This window comes from Bacillus rossius, chromosome 3 (assembly GCF_032445375.1).
Source record: "Bacillus rossius redtenbacheri isolate Brsri chromosome 3, Brsri_v3, whole genome shotgun sequence".
Taxonomy (NCBI): domain Eukaryota; kingdom Metazoa; phylum Arthropoda; class Insecta; order Phasmatodea; family Bacillidae; genus Bacillus; species Bacillus rossius.
The window spans coordinates 19,446,106-19,464,498 of NC_086332.1; the positions used below are offsets into that span (position 1 = coordinate 19,446,106).

The 18,393-nt window shown below is 42.2% G+C and overlaps 1 protein-coding gene across 1 annotated transcript in view; it reads left to right on the forward strand.

Moving 5' to 3' along the window:
• Positions 1-15,670, forward strand: part of LOC134530311 (protein tiptop) — a 554,346-nt gene extending 538,676 nt beyond the window's left edge. The window contains exons 2-3 of the mRNA XM_063365037.1: positions 2,731-2,923; positions 9,883-15,670. Coding sequence (XP_063221107.1) covers positions 2,731-2,923; positions 9,883-13,393 — 3,704 coding nt within the window. The 3' untranslated portion in view covers positions 13,394-15,670. The remainder of the gene's footprint in view (positions 1-2,730; positions 2,924-9,882) is intronic.
• Positions 15,671-18,393: the final 2,723 nt, after the last annotated feature.

The following is an 18,393-nucleotide window of genomic DNA, read 5'->3' on the forward strand; positions in this document are numbered from 1 at the left end:
GTGTAGATTTAATAATTATTTATGTGTAACATCTTAGCTCTCGGTATACAAGTAGTAGAAGTAATTTCGTGAATGGAACGGAAGTTGATTGGAACGGAAATGTGTAACCACGGTGCTGCCATCTGTATAAGTCTCAGAAATTTCGGAGGAATGGCGACCTACTTGATTCATCCGTTCGTATTGCTTTTGTGAACATCGCAGAATTTACACCGCGAATATTTATTAAAAATAACACTTTATAATAGCACAACAATCCTTTAATACATTGTTATAATAATTTAGAGTCATTAAAAGAAATAATAACTTAAAAAAAACCTTAATATCCTGGTATTACAATTTTGACAACCCTTATTTAGCATTGAAATGTATAGTTAGCGCAACAAATATTTAGCCTACATTTATTTGGCACCATGAAAAATAAAATAATTTCGTGATGACATTATTAGGCTACTGTTAAATATTAAATGTTAAATCAGCTCAATAATGTTAAAGTTTGTTTGTAGGAAATAATTACAGACTGATCTCAGTCGTTTATGCAAAAACAAATATAAAAACATATACTTAATGTTATTTTTTTTAATGTTTCAGTTTAGTATTTCAGTAATTACATAGAAGCATAACTTAATGTGTGTACCTAAGTACACACTTTTTTTAGTTAATATCCACTTAGACTAAATTGACTTATAATTTTGCATCAAGCAGTAAAATAGTAATGCTCAAAATGCGTGAACACCATGTCTTCGAGTAAGTTCGCCAATATCTACGGCGTTGAAGCAAGCAAAGTTCTGCAATGCAGCAATCTGACAGCACGGCGGTGGCACGTTCCGGGACAACTTTGCTCTTCTGAAGCTTCGCTGTAGAAACTAGTATAAAAAGACACACACTATTATAACCAAACTCGTATTTTATCATCATACCACGTAAGTGCCAACTCATGTTGGATGTACCTAAATTTACATAGTTAGGCTTTGCGATAGAAGTTTCTATGTTTGCGCAAGTTTATTGTTTTAAAACAACTCAATTGATTTTCTTCATATGAAGCCTAAGTTGAAAAATTTCAGCGTTCTAAAGGTTGTTTGGAATATATTTTCTTTTGCCCTGAGCCTTAAAATTCCTTGAAATTACGCTGGCAAACGCACTTAAGTTATGGCATAACCAATACCACTCATATAGAGAACTTAAGAACTTCACCATAGTTTGTTCACGTTTTAATGGACGTTTCTGAATGAGGAAATCGACTATTTACAGATCTTGAGGTAGGTTTCCGAATACGAATATTCCGCGTTTATGCATATTCGGTGTGTTTTTACCGTTGTAAAAAGTAAATTGTTACGGTTAGGTGTGTTATATAAATACAATAATTCTTGGACAAAAAAATTAGTTCTTTATTATTTTACGAGGAGGGATATAACCTTTTTTCGTCAAGGAATTCTTAAAAATAAATAAATTTGGTTTATTACGTTACGGGGATCAGCGACATTTAAAATACTCAAAAACCGCGAAAATGTATGAAATCTTAAATTTTTTTAATTTAATTTTTTTTAATTTTTAATATTCCATCACGAAGTTGCACGAGCGAACGGTCGAACTTCGGATTGTAGATAGTAGTAGTTTCGGACTGATCGGGGTTACTGATGTGAAGTCTTCCATCGTACATAAACATTAACCTCGACGAAGGCCCAGTGTTTTGTTATCATACGTCGATCTTGTGAAATTGTTTAAATCACAAAAACTAAAGTAAAACATGCCAACTTTTTTTCAAAATTTGCTTTAAACGTATAAAATCGGATCCATTCGCCGCCAGGTCAAATCTTCCACGTTTGATACACGTAATGACAATAATTCCTTTTATACGTCAAGTTCACGTGTTATCGCAAATAACAAGTTAGCGCTTCGCGCTTGCGTACTGCTGTTTTTATTTAAAAAAAATATGATTTACGTTTCATTACGTTACATTATCAAAATACAAAATATACACGTTATTACATATAGAAAACCACAGGATAGGCAACGTAATTAACGTACATGGTGACGGCCACTTCACTGCAACGGCTATCTAATGTGACCTACAAACGGCAATTTCTCAGAAACCGGTAGGAATTCAGTAACGCTGTAAACACGGTAAGTAGAGGAACACCCTTAGTATTATAAAAAAAATGTATTTACGGAATATTATTATTAAACTTACGGAAAAGCCGCGACGTAAGAAATTTACCAAACTGCCTCGTCGTTGTGTTCGTCTGCGCTGTCGTCATTGTGTTTGTTGTCCATAATAACTGTTTAGTTTTCATCGTTGGGTACACGTGTTCGACATCAGCTGATGTATGCTTGTGTTTTGTGAGTCTTTGTTTTCATTTTTTATTACTTATTTTGGAATTATTGATTTTTTACCCCACGAAAAACAGTGGAAAATTGAAATGGTGAATGTCCAAAAAAAAATGGGTGCGTGTAATTAGGTACGCGAGTGAGAAGTTATACTTGTTTCGCATCATTAAAAAATAGTTTTTAATTGCATGCAAATAATTCTCCATGGTAGCGTTAAACGTTTAACGCAACCTTGTTGGAAGTCGCATTAGAAGTATAACTTCAAAAAAACAATTTGTATCTATTAAATCAGTTTTCTTCTCGTAGTGTCAAAATCACGAACATGTGTGTAGATAGTTATCTCACAAACAAACAAACGAGCTGAGAGTGTTGTTGTTGGAAAGAGCGGTGCTCGCGACTGCGCAGGGGAAGGCGGTGAGGAAGGCGCGGCGGCTGAAGGAGACGCATCGGCGGACAGCCCGGGCGAGGACGCCGCCTCCTCGGCCGCCTCCGAGTCGTCGCCGCCGCCGCCGCCGCTGCCCGTCTCGCCCGCGTCGTCCGCCCCCGGCCTGGAGGCGGAGCCGCCCGCCTCGGCGCTGCACGACCCCCTGCTCCTCAGGTGAGTTCGGCACACGCGCCGACAACCCGCAACTCCGACTGCCTCGAGGGCCGCTGGTAGCCTTCTTCTCACAGACGAGAGAGCCAAACGTCCGATCGTGCATCTTCGGTTTTTTTTTTGGTTCATTGTAAATAAATATGGAGGTGTTGATAAAAGGATACTAATGGTCAATTAGGTTAGGTTAGATACATTATAAATACTTTAAAACATTGTGGACGGTTGATTTGGTTAGGATAGCTACATTAAAGATACTGTGAAATCATGTAAACGGATTCCTGGCGCTGGATAGCTACATGTTAAAAAAAGTTATTTGCTAAGCAACCGTAAAATGATTTTACAGTATTTTTAATGTAGCTATACTTACCTGATATAACCAACCATCCACAATGTTTTAAAGTATTTATAATTACTTCTTGCTAATTTTAAGGATGACATCTAATAAGTATAAAACCCGTGCATTTGGAGAATAAATGCCAGCGAATTTTTTTTCTCTCAAATAAATACACCTGTTGTGGTACGGGAAAAAAAAAGCGAGCATGAACTTCGGGGAACTTCGGGTGTGGCTCTCTCGTCTGTGAAACGAAGGCTTCCTCGAGGCCGCAATCTTTTTTGTGTTATTTGGTTTTCAAAATGTGGCTTCATTGAGGGGGATCGAGCCTCGCCATCTTGCAATGTCTAATATTTTGATACCGCCTGATGCAATGAATCTTCCGTGCTAAATTTTTATTTGTTTTGACATGGCACAGGTCTTAGCTTTGGCTGCTTGTTGAAGTCAACACTTGTGAACTGGTCTGATCATCATGATTGTTGTAGTCGCCCGCGTGAAATAATAATAATAATAAGTTGTTTCCTCTCGGCGCTTACAGACTAGAGCCTGTTGGTAAATACGTGGTTGCAACAAGGCACAGAAGGTCTGGGAGCTGTGATTTATGCCTTGACATGCCAAAAATTGGGATTGATACTACAAATTAGAATTATAGCAAAAATATTGGTAAAACTTCAGATTGCGAGGCCTAATTTCCCTCCCCTCCCTCCCCGAATCACAGTATATAATTGAGTGGAATGTCCGGAGTTAACAGTGAAATCATTGGTCTTTAGTATTGAACCCGTTTTTGATAATGACTAGGTAGAACCGTAGTAATTCTGTCAGTAGACCTCACACCATGATCGTTAAGAATATCTTCTTATGTGATCTCTGCCTTTACTAAGGCACATTTTTTCATTTGAAAAGTTAAAAAATTGTTTTGGCATACAAACTGATAAACCAAATATGTTATTTTTTGGTTCCAATTTCTTAAACTTACTTAAAACACTGGTTGCAAATTAAATGCATTTACACAATTAAGAACCAATTTTTAAAAAAATCATCCTACTTTACATAATTTTTTACACAGTCATGCAAATACAAGTTTAGTCTTACAACATATACGCTTGAATTTGCATTATTTTCCATATTGATTGCTTCTGAAAGTAATTGACAAAAAAAAAACGAGATTTCGAATATAAATGATGGTATTTGGTTCATAAATGCGTATAATTATCCAGGAAGCTTGGTATATTTACGGGTACTGATTATTTTTTTTTACTTTCAACACTGACAATCTTGACGTTAAAAATAAACTAAAAAAAATTGTGAAGTCAACAGCAAAAATACCCCTCCATTTCCTTCTACGTGCCGGTTCGACCTGTCTTCTGGGTTCGCCTAGACAAGGGTGTGTTTGTGTTAATGACTCAGAATGATACGTTTTACTTTCGCTGGTGCTTCTAGCGCGGTATCACCTTTAAGAACAAGACTCTGAATTTGCACTTAGTCTTCTCGTCGAACATGGCGTAGATACGATAACAATACATGGCAGAGAAATAAGAGAAAGGTAAAATCCAAGTCCCGTGAGTGCTTTCAAAAATCAGTACGGGTTTCATGTGGCACATCACAGAAATATATCTTTGTCCCATTTTAAATAAAAGTTAGTTATATGACTTTCATGGAATTTTTTTATTGACCTTGCATGTTTTTTTCGTGAGTTTGAATTGTATTCCACGATTTTGAACAAAAATTTGAATATTTTCTTTATATCAAATACGAAAATGTACATACTACCATCAACGTTAAAAGTTAAATGCACTGACAGCTGTCGTCTTATGTTGGCTGGTTGTCTGTGTTTTTGTGCAGTCATTTCATTGTCCGTTCGTGAGGTTTCTCTATACATACATTGTAACCAGCAATGGCTTGTGTCCAACATTCTAGCGTTTACTCGTATTTTAGCGACCATAACTGCGGTGGACCATGATCTCGCCATAGTTAATCGCATACCTTCCATCTGGATACACATCTAACGGGACTCAGAATTCACTGTCACCCATGATTGATAGAACAATTGATTATACTTGCAGACTAATTAGCGCATAAATATACCCCATGCACAAGACGGATTTTTGGCTGCATATTAGAAATCGCTCTTCGAAGTTGCCGGATTCCCGTGAATATGTTTTACTTGGTTTTAAAAATTTGAAATTGTGCTCCGTGAACAGGTATGCAAAACATTGTATGGGAATTAGAGTTAATACGCTCGTTGGCGGTTTTATGAACCTTTTCGGGATTGATAAAAAAAAAAGTTAACATTTTTGTTTAACTGTGTGGAATACTTTTTAAATGCTTTAAAAACTGCTAAACCAATCTAACTTTTTTATTCGTGAAAGTCAAAGATCTCACTTTTATTTAAAATTGCACGAAAACATGTTATCAATACATTTTTCCATCTTCTTTTAATTTAGAATAGCTTCGATCTGGAACGCTTTTCCAAATTTCTTGTTTAATTTAACAATCCATAATATTTTTAAAAAACCAAACAAAAACCAAAGAATTTTCTAGATTAACGTAATTTAAAAGTACACGATCAAAATGCTTAGTTAGCGTAGATTCATTTATATTTATAGAAAAAAATAAAGATTTTATTGAAATGTGTTCGGATAGACTTTTTGTTTATGAACTGTGTTTTAACTTACCACTATGGCTTAAGTGTCAGTCCTAGATACGAATGTGGTAGGGTGTGTACAGGTCTTAACAAAACGGTATACTTTTATTTACTATATAAAAAGCTCCGAAACACGATCTGCTAAAAACAGCAGGAGATTGGTCCGTAGGTCCGGTCACACCCAGTACAAATCCGACACGCTACTAGGACCATCCCGAACTGAAGGACCGACCGCATCTTGCAAGTCCGAAGCACCCCGACTCGTCATTCAGATGCTGTGGACAGGACCGGCCTGGGTCCACGTGTTCCCTGCGAGGGAGATCAGTCAGTGTTGGAAGGACAACCAGATCTCGGCAGGGAAGCCTAAGATGTCCATCAAGTCCTGTCCCTGCCCGAACACGCCCGAATATTCACCTTTGGCCAACCTCGGGTTTATCCTATATTTATATTTCTCTGTTTATTTTAATGTAGCTATACTAACCTAACTAACCGTCCATGGTGTTTTAAAGTGTTTTTAATGTAGCTAACCTAACCGACCACTTTTAATAATTAAATTCATTTTTCCTGCGCAAAATATAAAACAAATTCCGGAGGTTGGCCGAAGGTGAATATTCGGGCGTGTTCGGGCAGGGACGGAACTCGATGGACATCTTGGGCTTCTCGACCTCGGCATCGGGCGGGAACCGGCAGGGGTCGCCGAGTCGGTGGTGGTCGGAAGGGGGAAGGGGGGGGGGGGTAGGAGGTCGGAGGCGTCGCGACAAAGAGCAGGCGCTAGGGGCGCCGCGTCCCCTGGAGCTTGCGGGCACAGCCGATATTTAGCGCTCGCCTCCGCACTGCGGGCCGTTACTGTAAATCACGAAACAGAGCGCCGGGTATCGCCCCCGACACGTCAGCGGGAACTTCGCTCATCTGCACAACTCTTACATCTCCGCCTCTCTCTCTCTCTCTCTCTCTCTTTCTCTCGCGGCCGCGCTACTCGCCCGATCAATTTAACTTGTAGCCCCGGGGGCGGCCAGCAAGAGTCTGCCTGCGGGAGGGGGCGCAGGGCGCGGCTCGCCATTTTTCAGCATTAAAAAGAGGGCCGGTAATAAAGTATCTCGAGAAAACGTCGCCAGGGAGTTCTAACAACCCCCCCACCCCTATTCCCGCCAAGCAATCCCCCTCTTTCACCCGACACACAACTTCCTCCCCGCTGTTAATGCGGCAACCAGAAACATAAAAATTATTTATGACGAAATGGACGAAAATAATATTGAAGGAACTATTTTTTTTACCCCCTTCATTTTGCGTCTCTATTTCTGACGAAGAAGGAGAAGGAAGAAAAAAAAATATCGGACGAACAATGGGAATTTACTTCCTAGAACTCTCCGAGACCAAAAATGTTTATCTCGATTAGTGTTACGAGGTAATGTCTTTCGCATTACTTAGACGATGTGTTTTATTGAAACTTATCGTTAGGTTGCCTACTTAGGTATAAATACTGGACTGATTAAGTAGTTTTTTTGACGGCAATGTATCAAAGTATCTACTGAAAGAAAACACTGATTGTGTCAGTAATATTCGTATGTACATTCGCTATTAAATCTAGAATTGCATAATATGCTAGCCATTTTTTACTTTACTCGTTGCAAGATCGGTCACAAAACATATGTATGCAATATGAAGTTACTTGAGGAAGATTACGAAATATAACTACGTATTATTTACCACTACTAGTTGTTGTATCTGCCGTAGACTGTTCGGATGTCAGCTTTCTTTTCATATAGTTGAGCTTCACTCAGATCCGTGTATGTCTAAATCGCTATTATAACAAATTATATCCGCAGTATCATCACCATATAGTGGTAAGATAAAATAATATATTTACATTGGTCTTATATAAAATACAGAGTAATGCTGCAAACAACTATATTTAATATTTCAAGAAAAGTTAGTAGGATACATAAATAAAACTTTAATAAATAAATAGTTACTCGCTTCCCATACGTTTGCTATTGCGTCCAGTGTCTACCTAAATTACGTTATTAAATTGGTTTTAATAGCTATTCAAAACGGTGGCATTTAAATGATATGCAGTACAATATATTTTAATTAGATAAATAAGCTACAGAAGTTTCCTAAATTTATAAAATATGTTCAATAGTAAAGACGTAATTGAATGTCAAACATATAAACATTCACGTTGCAGTAAGTTATGTTAATCTCTTGTAGCCATTATCCATTATCTTATCTTACTTAGGTACCACTTGATTAGCTTCATAGATATGATTGTTTTACTAAAAAACTAAACTAACTCACATTTCACCATCTTCCTAGTAGGATTTAGAAAACTGAAATAAGACAAGAGCTCGGCCATATAATTATCTTCGGAGACATAATTATTTATTATTATGTTAAAACAAAACATAACCCCATTTGTACGCTTTACCTGCAAAATATCGAAAATGTAAAATAAAATAAAAAACACGACGTAGCTCTTTATACATGAGAGTCATTCTCAGATTTTTAATTTCCCTTTTATTACATTCGGTGATAAATATTTTTTTATTATTAAACAAAACCAACCAAATTTTCACACTCTTTAGGTTGAAATATTAGCAACTTTAAAAGAAAGTTTATACGTTTAGTACATTATTTATTCATAATATATTAATTAATTAAACTAAATTGGCTTTGTATATTATTTATGTATTATAAATACAAACTTATCTCTCTTAGGGGTGAAATTTAATAATATAATAAAAAGGTTGATAGTATTTGTTTGTTTATTATTCATATCAAATATGTTACCTCTTGCTTGTTTAGCTTTGAAAATATACTACATTATTATAAAATTCAAACGTGCCCACATGTCACCCATGTTTTCAAAGGTTAAACTACATGACGTAACTATTTGTGAATGTAATTCATGGTGTGTTTCATAATTTACATTTTAGTAGTTTCGGGGATATGAAACTTATGTTGTGTAATGTAAATTGCCCTATTTTCATCGCCTTATATTTAAGACATGAAACGCCAGGTAAAGATTCTTGAAAACACCCAAGGGACTTACACATTTAAAATTATTTCTCCACCATCTAATGTTATGGTTACCACTCAGATTTTAAGGGTGTCGTATGCACGAAGAGAAGACAGCGTGCCAGTTAAGAGCTTATGCAGATACCGCACTAGAAGCGCCAGCGAGCGTCGCGCTTATCAGTATCTTCTTAAAAATATAACATTAAATATATACTCAAATAACCAAAAGGTTATGAACATAATTTAGTAATTTAAAATATGATAATATAATCTTGAAGGTGAATCATGTTTCTATATATTTTTTATTTTGATAAAAAAAAAGATTTACTTTTAAATTTTTAAGTTTTCATTTTCATATATCTAGTCTGTATATTATTAAAGTAATTTTTTTGCTTAGCGTGTATTGAAAAACGTACTTCAACTAGACGTACAAAATACTATTAGCACTCACTCACGAACTAGTTTGTGTGTTTTATTTCCTGTTATTTGTGCAAATTATGTAAATAAAATAGTCATAATATTATTATCTTTGAAAGATTTGTGCAATGGGAGTGCATGACTTAATGTAATCTTTTGGACATACGTCATTGCTAAGCACATGTATGTCTGTAGAAGAAAACTACAAAAACATTTTTGGGTTCGGTATTTTTGTGCTGTCATCATTTGTGTTTTTTTTTTTTTCGTTCTGTTAGTGCATTTTTATTTGTTTTTCTTTGTTTGTTGACCATATTCCTGTTGTGGAGTATTGTGTGGTGTTTATATCCTGACAACAGCAATTTTTTGCTTAATTTGTGTTTTTGTCATTTGTGTTTTTTTTTGTAGTTTTCTTCTACAGAAATACATGTGCTTAGCAATGGCGTATGTCCAATAGCTTACATAAAGTCAGTCATGATATTAAACACTTGCATGCATCACCAAGCCTGTGTGCAGGACAAGCACTGACGTGTGTGCGCGCGTGTGGTGTTGCAGGGAGGGCTCGGGGTCCCGCTGCCCCTCCAGGGACTCGCGCGGCTCGTCGCTGCCGCGCTGCCCCTCCAGGGACTCGCAGTGCTCGGAGCGCGGCCTGCCCAAGGTCGCCCTGCCCGCCGTCAGCCCCGTCACCGCCCTCCTGCCGCCGCACACCGCCGCGCTCGCCGCCTACCTGGGCCACCACTCCCGCCTGCTCATGACGTCGCCGCTGCCGCCCCTGCTGCAGCGCCTGCCCGGCCCCGTGTCGCCGCTCGTCACCTCCTCGTCGTCGCCGCCGCTGCTGCCGCTCGCCGTGCCCGCCTCGCCCGACCGCGACGCGCCCGGCGCCGCGCTCGACTTCAGCACCAGGCCGCGCGCCGCCCCGCACCCCGAGCACGACGCCGAGGCCGCCCTCAACCTCAGCAAGCCGGCCACGCCCGTGCTGCCGCCGGCGGACGCGCACCTCAACAGCCCGCTCGACCTGTCGCTGGCGGGCAGCCGCAAGCGCGGGCTCGAGGCGTCGTCGCCGCAGCCGCTGAGCCCCCAGCACCATCACCAGCACCACCACCTGTTGACGCCGCCGGCCAGGAAGAGCTCCCGCGCGTCCGCGCCGCCCACCGACTTCAAGCCCGTCGTGTCGCCGTGGACGTCGCCCGTCGTCGCGTCGCACTTCCCCTACTTCGCGGCGGCCGTCGCCGCGGCCAGCAGCCTGTCGCCCAAGAGCAACGGCTCGCCCGTCGACACGTCGCTGTGGAACGGCAAGCTGAAGATGCCGCCGATGGACGCCAAGTCGCCCGCCGCGCCGGCGCCCTCCGCGCACTTCGCCGGCGTGCCGACGCCCAGCGACGCCACCAAGGCGCTGGAGAAGATGAGCGAGCTGAGCAAGCTGGGCGGCGAGGACCTGTTCCGGCCGGCCAACAGCGGCAACCGCCACAGCGCGTGGCAGTCGCACTGGCTGAACAAGGGCGCCGAGCAGGCCAAGGACGTGCTCAAGTGCGTGTGGTGCAAGCAGAGCTTCCCCAGCCTGGCGGCCATGACGACGCACATGAAGGAGGCCAAGCACTGCGGCGTGAGCGTGCCGGCCCCGCCGCCCCCGCCGCCCCCGCCGCCGCCGCAGCACCAGCCGCCGCCCCCGCCCACGACCGCGCAGTCCGGCGGCGCGCAGTCGGGGGGCGGCGGCAAGCCCACGGCCGCCGACCTGAACCTGCTGATCAAGGAGACGATGCCCCTGCCCAGGAAGCTGGTGCGCGGGCAGGACGTGTGGCTGGGCAAGGGCGCCGAGCAGACGCGCCAGATACTCAAGTGCATGTGGTGCGGCCAGAGCTTCCGCTCGCTGGCCGAGATGACGAGCCACATGCAGCAGACGCAGCACTACACCAACATCATCTCGCAGGAGCAGATCATCTCGTGGAAGTCGGCCGACGACAACGGCAAGGCGGGTCCCGGCGCGGCCGGCGGAGGCGGAGGATCCGTCCCCGGGGCCGGCGGGCCGGCGGCGGGGGGCGGCGCCAGCAGCCACGTGAGCGCCGTCCTCACGTGCAAGGTGTGCGATCAAGCCTTCAGCTCGCTCAAGGAGCTCAGCAACCACATGGTGAAGAACTCGCACTACAAGGAGCACATCATGAGGTCTATCACGGAGAGCGGCGGCCGGCGGAGGCAGACCCGCGAGAAAAGGAAAAAGTCGCTGCCCGTACGCAAGCTGCTCGAGCTGGAGCGAGCACAGCACGAGCTGAAAAACGGCGAAGGAGCCATGATCGTCGGCGGAAAGATCAGCAGGGATCACCACACGTCTGCGTCTACGGGCAGAATCACGTGCGAGAAGTGCGGCGAGAAGATAGAGACGTCGATCTTCGTTGATCACATCCGACAGTGCGTGGGTGGTGGGACCCTCGGCGGCAGTCAGAGGAACTTACTGAAGAACGCCCTCCTGTCCAGCAACATCATTCCCCCGGACTCCCCCATGGATGGCAGGAAGAGCAGCTCCCTCTGCGAAGAGCCCGTTCCGCCCACCACTCCTAGACATCACAGGTCGCCGAACATGGCCACCGACCTCTCCGCCAAAGACGGCCCACCGACGACTCCAGGCTCCGACACTGCGCCCTCTTCGTCATCCCCGTCCGTGCTGAACGCCATCGAAAAGCTGATCGAGAAGAGCTTCGACTCCCGGGCGAGGCACGGGGCTGGAGGTTTCGGCGCGGGTCCCGCCGGCACCGCCCCCATAGGCTCCAGTATCTTGAAACGCTTGGGCATCGACGAGAGTGTGGACTACACGAAACCGCTCGTCGACCCACAAACCATGAACCTTCTGAGGAGCTATCACCACCACCATCACCAGCAGCACCACTTCAGGCGAGAGAGAAGTGGGAGCGAGTCCAGCTCGGTGTCCGACAGAGGTCTCGGGCGGGGAGAGGTGCTGACCCCGGACAGGAAGCCTGACCCTTCCCCCGAGCAGCGGCATGGCACCCCGCGGACCACGCCCGACAAGGGGCTCATGTCGCCACCCAAGCTGGAGGAGCCCATGGACGAGGACAGGATAAAGAAGGAGCCGGTGACGGACGACGAGAGGGAGGACCCGCGCAAGAACACGAGGCGGGAGGTGATCGTGAAGAAGGAGGAGGTGGAGGAGGAGGAGGACGACAGGGCGAGCTTCCACAGCGGCGGAGGGAGGCCCAGGAGGGCGGAGGACGTGCCCCTGACGCCGGCGAGCGCCGCGGGCGACGAGGACGCCGACGACGGTCGCGGGAGCCGCGGCAGCGCCGGCACGGCAAGTCCGCGGCGCCACACGCCGCTGGCAGACCAGCAGGTGGTGGGCGCGGGCAGTCCCTGTCGGACCAGCACGGGCAGCCCCGCGGGCAGCGACAGGTCCTCGGGCGCCGACAAGAAGCCGAGCAGCCTGGGCGCCCTGTCCTCGATGTTCGACAGCCTGTCGGGCGGGGGCGGCCAGGGCTCCTCGGCGGACGGCGGCGCACCGGGGTCGTCGTCGGGGGGCCGAGCGTCGAGCAGCCACCCGCTGGCGGCGCTGCAGAAGCTCTGCGACAAGACTGAGAGGCACGGCGGCGGCCGGTCGTCGGCGGCGGCGGCGTCGGGCTCGAGCGGCGGGCACGCCTCGTCGTCCTCGTCGCAGGCGGGCGGCCCCGCCCCGGGCGCAATCCTCGCCTTCAGCTGGGCGTGCAACGACGCCGTCGTCACCGCCGACTCCATTATGAAATGCGCTTTCTGTGATACGCCCTTCATCTCCAAGGGTGCGTACAGGCACCACCTGTCGAAGATGCACTTCGTGAAGGACGGCATGATCCCGGACACGATGGCCCTCAAGTCCCAGCAGCAGGGCGGGGGCGGGGGCAGCGGTGCGTCACCCAAGGCCTCCAACAGCGTGTCCGGGAACGGCGGGGGCGGCTCCGTGGGCGGTTCGAGTAGCAAGAGCCCCCAGCAACAACCGCCCCCGCAGGCGACAAACTTCGAAGAGAGTCCGCACTCCAAGTTTCTCAAGTATACTGAGCTGGCCAAACAGTTGTCCAGCAAATATGTATAGTAGCCAGAGTAGCTCCTTTGTTTAGTTAACTCATATTTATCTCCTCGATAATGAATAATCTCAAGTAATTTATTGTAAATACCGCTATTTCATTTATCTGCGAGGAGGAAAATGTGAAAATAAGTGAGATTTCAGTGAAAGTTTCTTTAATAAGTGCGGATGAGAGAAAAAAAATCAAATGACAAGTGCGAATTGTGAAACAATGAGTAATTAGTTATTTTCCCCATGTACTTATAATTACCATTCCCCGATTGCAAGTTTAGAGTGAGAAAACATTTAGTGTTAAATCATTATTACATAAACAGACTCGAGTCTCAAATATTGTCATCTTTATTTGAAATTACAATTTTGTCAGTGCTTTTTTTTTGGTCCTCCCAGCTTTCTTGCGAATAAATGAGAGTTGTTAATCTATAGACAGTAGTAAATTGCTTTGTCATTGAAAATATACAAATTTCAAGCATTGGTCGTTTATTGCAGTTTCATTTTTCTTTTAGCATGGGGTTAAAGCGACATTGTGATGCTTATCATATCTTATCATAACTTTCCTTTTTCTACATGAAAGTTATATACAGAGTTTCTTATTTCATGTACCTACGTTGGGTCAGCCAGTCAGCACGTCGTATCAACCATAGCGAGATCTGTTAAGATACCAAATTAAAAAAAAAAGTTTAATGTAGACAGGCCGTTTTTGATATATTATCAATTTAAACATAGGGAAAACGGTTTTCATGTTTACGAATATAATTTATTTCCAATAATTTTGTATTTTTTTTTATCTTATGTCATTACGTCTATATTAAACAATAAATACTTTCCTCTACCCCTAAAAATACTCTAAATAAAATGATTAAAATCAGTAGTTATAATTTTTAATCACGAATCATTGTACTTGATTCAATTCAACCAAGAATATTGATCCTATCTACAAAGTGTCATAATTTAGTTGAAAATTTATTACAAAATGATTAAAGGGTTATTATTTTCTATAGCAAATATATGCGTCATATCAATATTTGGAATAAGCATACTTATGAACACCCGCAAAAATATAATCATCATTCACTCTTGGATAACATAAAATATGAAATTGTATATACATATTTACATTCAATAAAAACTTATTACTTAGGTAATGTTTTTATATACAGACTATTCTGTTATTTAAATTTGAATAATAATTCATATCTACCTAAATATTATTTCCTGAAAATCTTGCGTAAGGTAACCAATTTCAAAAGTAAAAAATAACATAAAATCAAAAATTGTAGTTGCTAGTCAATTATGCTTTATTTTGACGCAAAATAATATATATTTAAGAGAGAAAACTATGTCATTTACTTTTATTCTTTTACCTTTGTGATCAGAAAGCAAAAATATATCCAAAAAGAATGTGAAAACCTGAATTCAGTTTCTATTTGAAATTGTATAAGATGTTGGAAATTTTGCTTTGTTTAATCATACTATCATAATGATATAATTCCAGTTGCTGGCTGACATCAAGTATGTAATATTGAGATTAGAAAGAAAATTGAGAGTCTGTGTAAATAGGGCTGTTCATAGTTGTGATAAAAGAGCAAAACAAGAAGATACATGTTACATCGAGATCTCTTTCTTTCAGAACAATATCTCGTTTTTCTCTTTAATCTCTTTTTATTAGTCGTGAGAATGTTAGCCAACGAGTGCAACATGTGTTTAATATAAAAACATTCTACTGAAGGAAGAAAATTGAAGTTATATAAGTGTTTTTCATCACACAAGCCATTTCAAGTGATAGTACTATGTAATAAGCAAAAGCATTCGTATACGTATCTCATTTAAGATATATACAGAACTCTTCATTCTCTGACTAAAAACAAGAAAAAGTTTAAGTAACTATTAAAAAAAAGTATGTATATTTAAATGAATGAGAATCTCAAAAAATAAAACCCATGTAAATTTTAAAAATTACAAAAACAAAATGTATACGCTAGCTCGAGTATTCAAGCTAAAAAGGTTCATGTATTAAAAGTTACGATGTTTTTATTTTATTTAGAAGTTAATTATTATGTTTTTTATTTGAAATTCTTGTCGATAAAAAAATTTAGTGGTGACTTTTTAATACGCTGAATTTTCAAGTAAATTGCCTCGTAAGGTTTTTACTTCTAAGGCTGCAATATTATTGTAATACTTTACTATTAAAAGTGTTATCAATCGTTTTAAATTTTTCGTCGCAATATGCATACTTATTTATTACATAAATCTGTGGATGTAAGATAAGTTAATAAAATTTAAACTACATTAAATTTTAGTTTTACATTATTTCATTCCTCTTCCTCTCAATATTTATTCCTGGTTTAAGGTAAAATAACAGCTTTAAGTTAACGGATAATAACTGTGTGAATCATACATTGAATTATTAATGAAAATGTTGTGCACAAGATGGTAAAAACTTGCTGAGAATGTGTACAAAGTGCTAACAGGTAACAAAACATGTTAAATACAAATATCTCAACCCTTTATACAAACTGTCGCTACTTAAATATCTGTTTAATGCATTTGATACGCCGTGTTATGAACATCTCCCCACAGCTCAAATCCATGCATCAGTATTCGCAAACAATTTTGCAGTCAGTAGAGAGCCTTAATCCACACGTACACAGTAGCCTAAAAGAAGCAGTTGTATCTTTATTGCATGAAAATGCACATGCGCTGTTATGATACATATAACCCCCTACACTGTCAAAATTACTGAACATTATTACTCTCTTACTTAGATTACTCGTTAGCAAAATTCAAAAATTAATATATAGCTTGCACAAACAAATAAATATGAATCTATTGATGACCAAGATACTATATAGGTCCTCTATTTACATTCAAAACATTACGTGGGGCTACAATGAATATAATATAAACATTAGTAAACTCTTAACACATGTGTTAAACAGATATACCTAGACAGCCTTTCTTTATAAAACAGCTATGGCAACAGGGACCACTGCTTAGATAATTACTAGTTATTAAAAATAACAAACGTACTGTTTAGTTATCACTGGTTCAGCACATTGTCATACTATTGCCATTCACATTTATTAGTTTATGATTTACCGATGGTTGAGATATCAAGACGGTAGACCGTCAATCCAAAAGACATGGATTTGATACTCCATATCTTAATCAATTTTTTTAGTAATAGTTGATTAAGCATTAAATATTAATATATAAAAAGCTTTATATTACGCACAATGGATAAATATGCTTAACATAAAAATTTGTATTTTTAGTAAAATTTTAAACGTTCATAGTTTGTGTAAATTTACTAGGTAATTATTGCATGCATGAGTTGTTATAGAGTGGGTAAGGATGCAACGGTCATAAAGAAAACGCACGTGGGTGATTGGTGCCAGAAATTTTCTCACAAAATCCATAAAACAGGAATATCGTACAATTCATTATTTAAAAAAATGACGAACTTTATGGCTGGGTTTTGAGACGTCATTTCAACGACTTGATTCAGCTGTGAACAAGAACCAAAAGGTTATTAAGAATCATACAACCTGTTTAATAATTCAAAGACAGTTATAAACCTTTTGTGCTCTTACCAATTAAAAAAACCAGTTACTGAGCTTTCATAAATATGTCGTCTTAAAATAAAATAAAAATTCTAGTAATTGCTCTTCACAGCAAATATTCGTTAAGACAACAGCGCATGGCTCCCCTTTAATATTTATAGCCCAAGACCCGATCTCTTGAAAAGAATTTCCAAGAAATTTAAAATCAAATTTTACTAAACATTATCCTAGATATTTTGGAGAAGCAAAAGGTCATGTGTGCGAATATTACTGACGTTAATTGTATAACACAAAATGAACCCATATAACAACAATAGTTAAGGTGGCCGTGTGGTCGGGGCAGTTTGTGTGTTAGTGAGGCGTGATGATAAGGGCGACGCTCGCTGGTGCTTCCAGCGCGGTATAGCCTCTAAGCGCATGGCTGGACTGGCGCGCAGTCTTCTCGTCGTCACAAGGAAACTGTGTAATTTGAGCGGAGATCGTAACACTATATAGCGAAAAAATGAAGATAAAGGTGTAATGCATGGCCCTTAAGTGCTGTCAAGAATCTGTACCGATTGTTTTACGCCTAAAAAATGACTACGAAAACACGCCTTTTAGCCATTTTAACTCTTCTAAAAACACAATTCAAAAACTTAATCCGAAATCGCAAGTACTTTACGGCCCTCAGCGAAATCTTAAAAAGCTTTTCGTTAACAGACTTCACTCGGATATCGCGTTGTTTTGCCTGAAGATCTGCGCATCGTGTGTGTGGGTGTGCCCGGGCAGACGGCGCTCTTAACACCCCCTTCCCACTAAAAGCTTTGTACATGTAGCGAAATATATTTAAATATTTACTGATGATCTTTAAATAAACCGCCGCCCAACATGCGATTTCTTATGACATAATTACTCGAGTAGAGTAGAGCTCGCCGTGTGTCCAGTCGGCACCGAAACGAGTAGTCGAATCGTTCCTCTCGGCCATGCCGCCCCGGGGCCCCCACGGGCGTGGATGCGGATCACGCCGCATACGCAACCAGGAAGGGCGTTAGAGCTTTGGCTATACACAGGGGCTGAGGAACCCATCCCAGCATATGTACCACCTTCGGCCCCCTACCCCACTCGGTTGACCAGAAAGTTGGATGCTCCCTTAGCCCTCCGGAGTTGTCATCACTTCTGGCGCCTGCCCCAGTCTCCCGCCTCACGCTGGGACTCCTCAATCACCCAGCGAACCCGCGGTCCGGTGGAGGCCTACCCAACCTATCCCAGCTATCCAGACTGGTGAACCGCTGCGTCAGCCTTCGTGGCTACAAAGAGAAGACTACCACCAGGGTCGGCCTCGTACTCAGCGTGCTCCGGAGCAGCACTCAACTTGTTCCCTGGGGACTACTTCGACAGCGACAACTTCCTGTTCAACACACTCGTCGTTGGTGCCTGATGGTGATGCCACAGCGCAACTCGCCCCTGGAC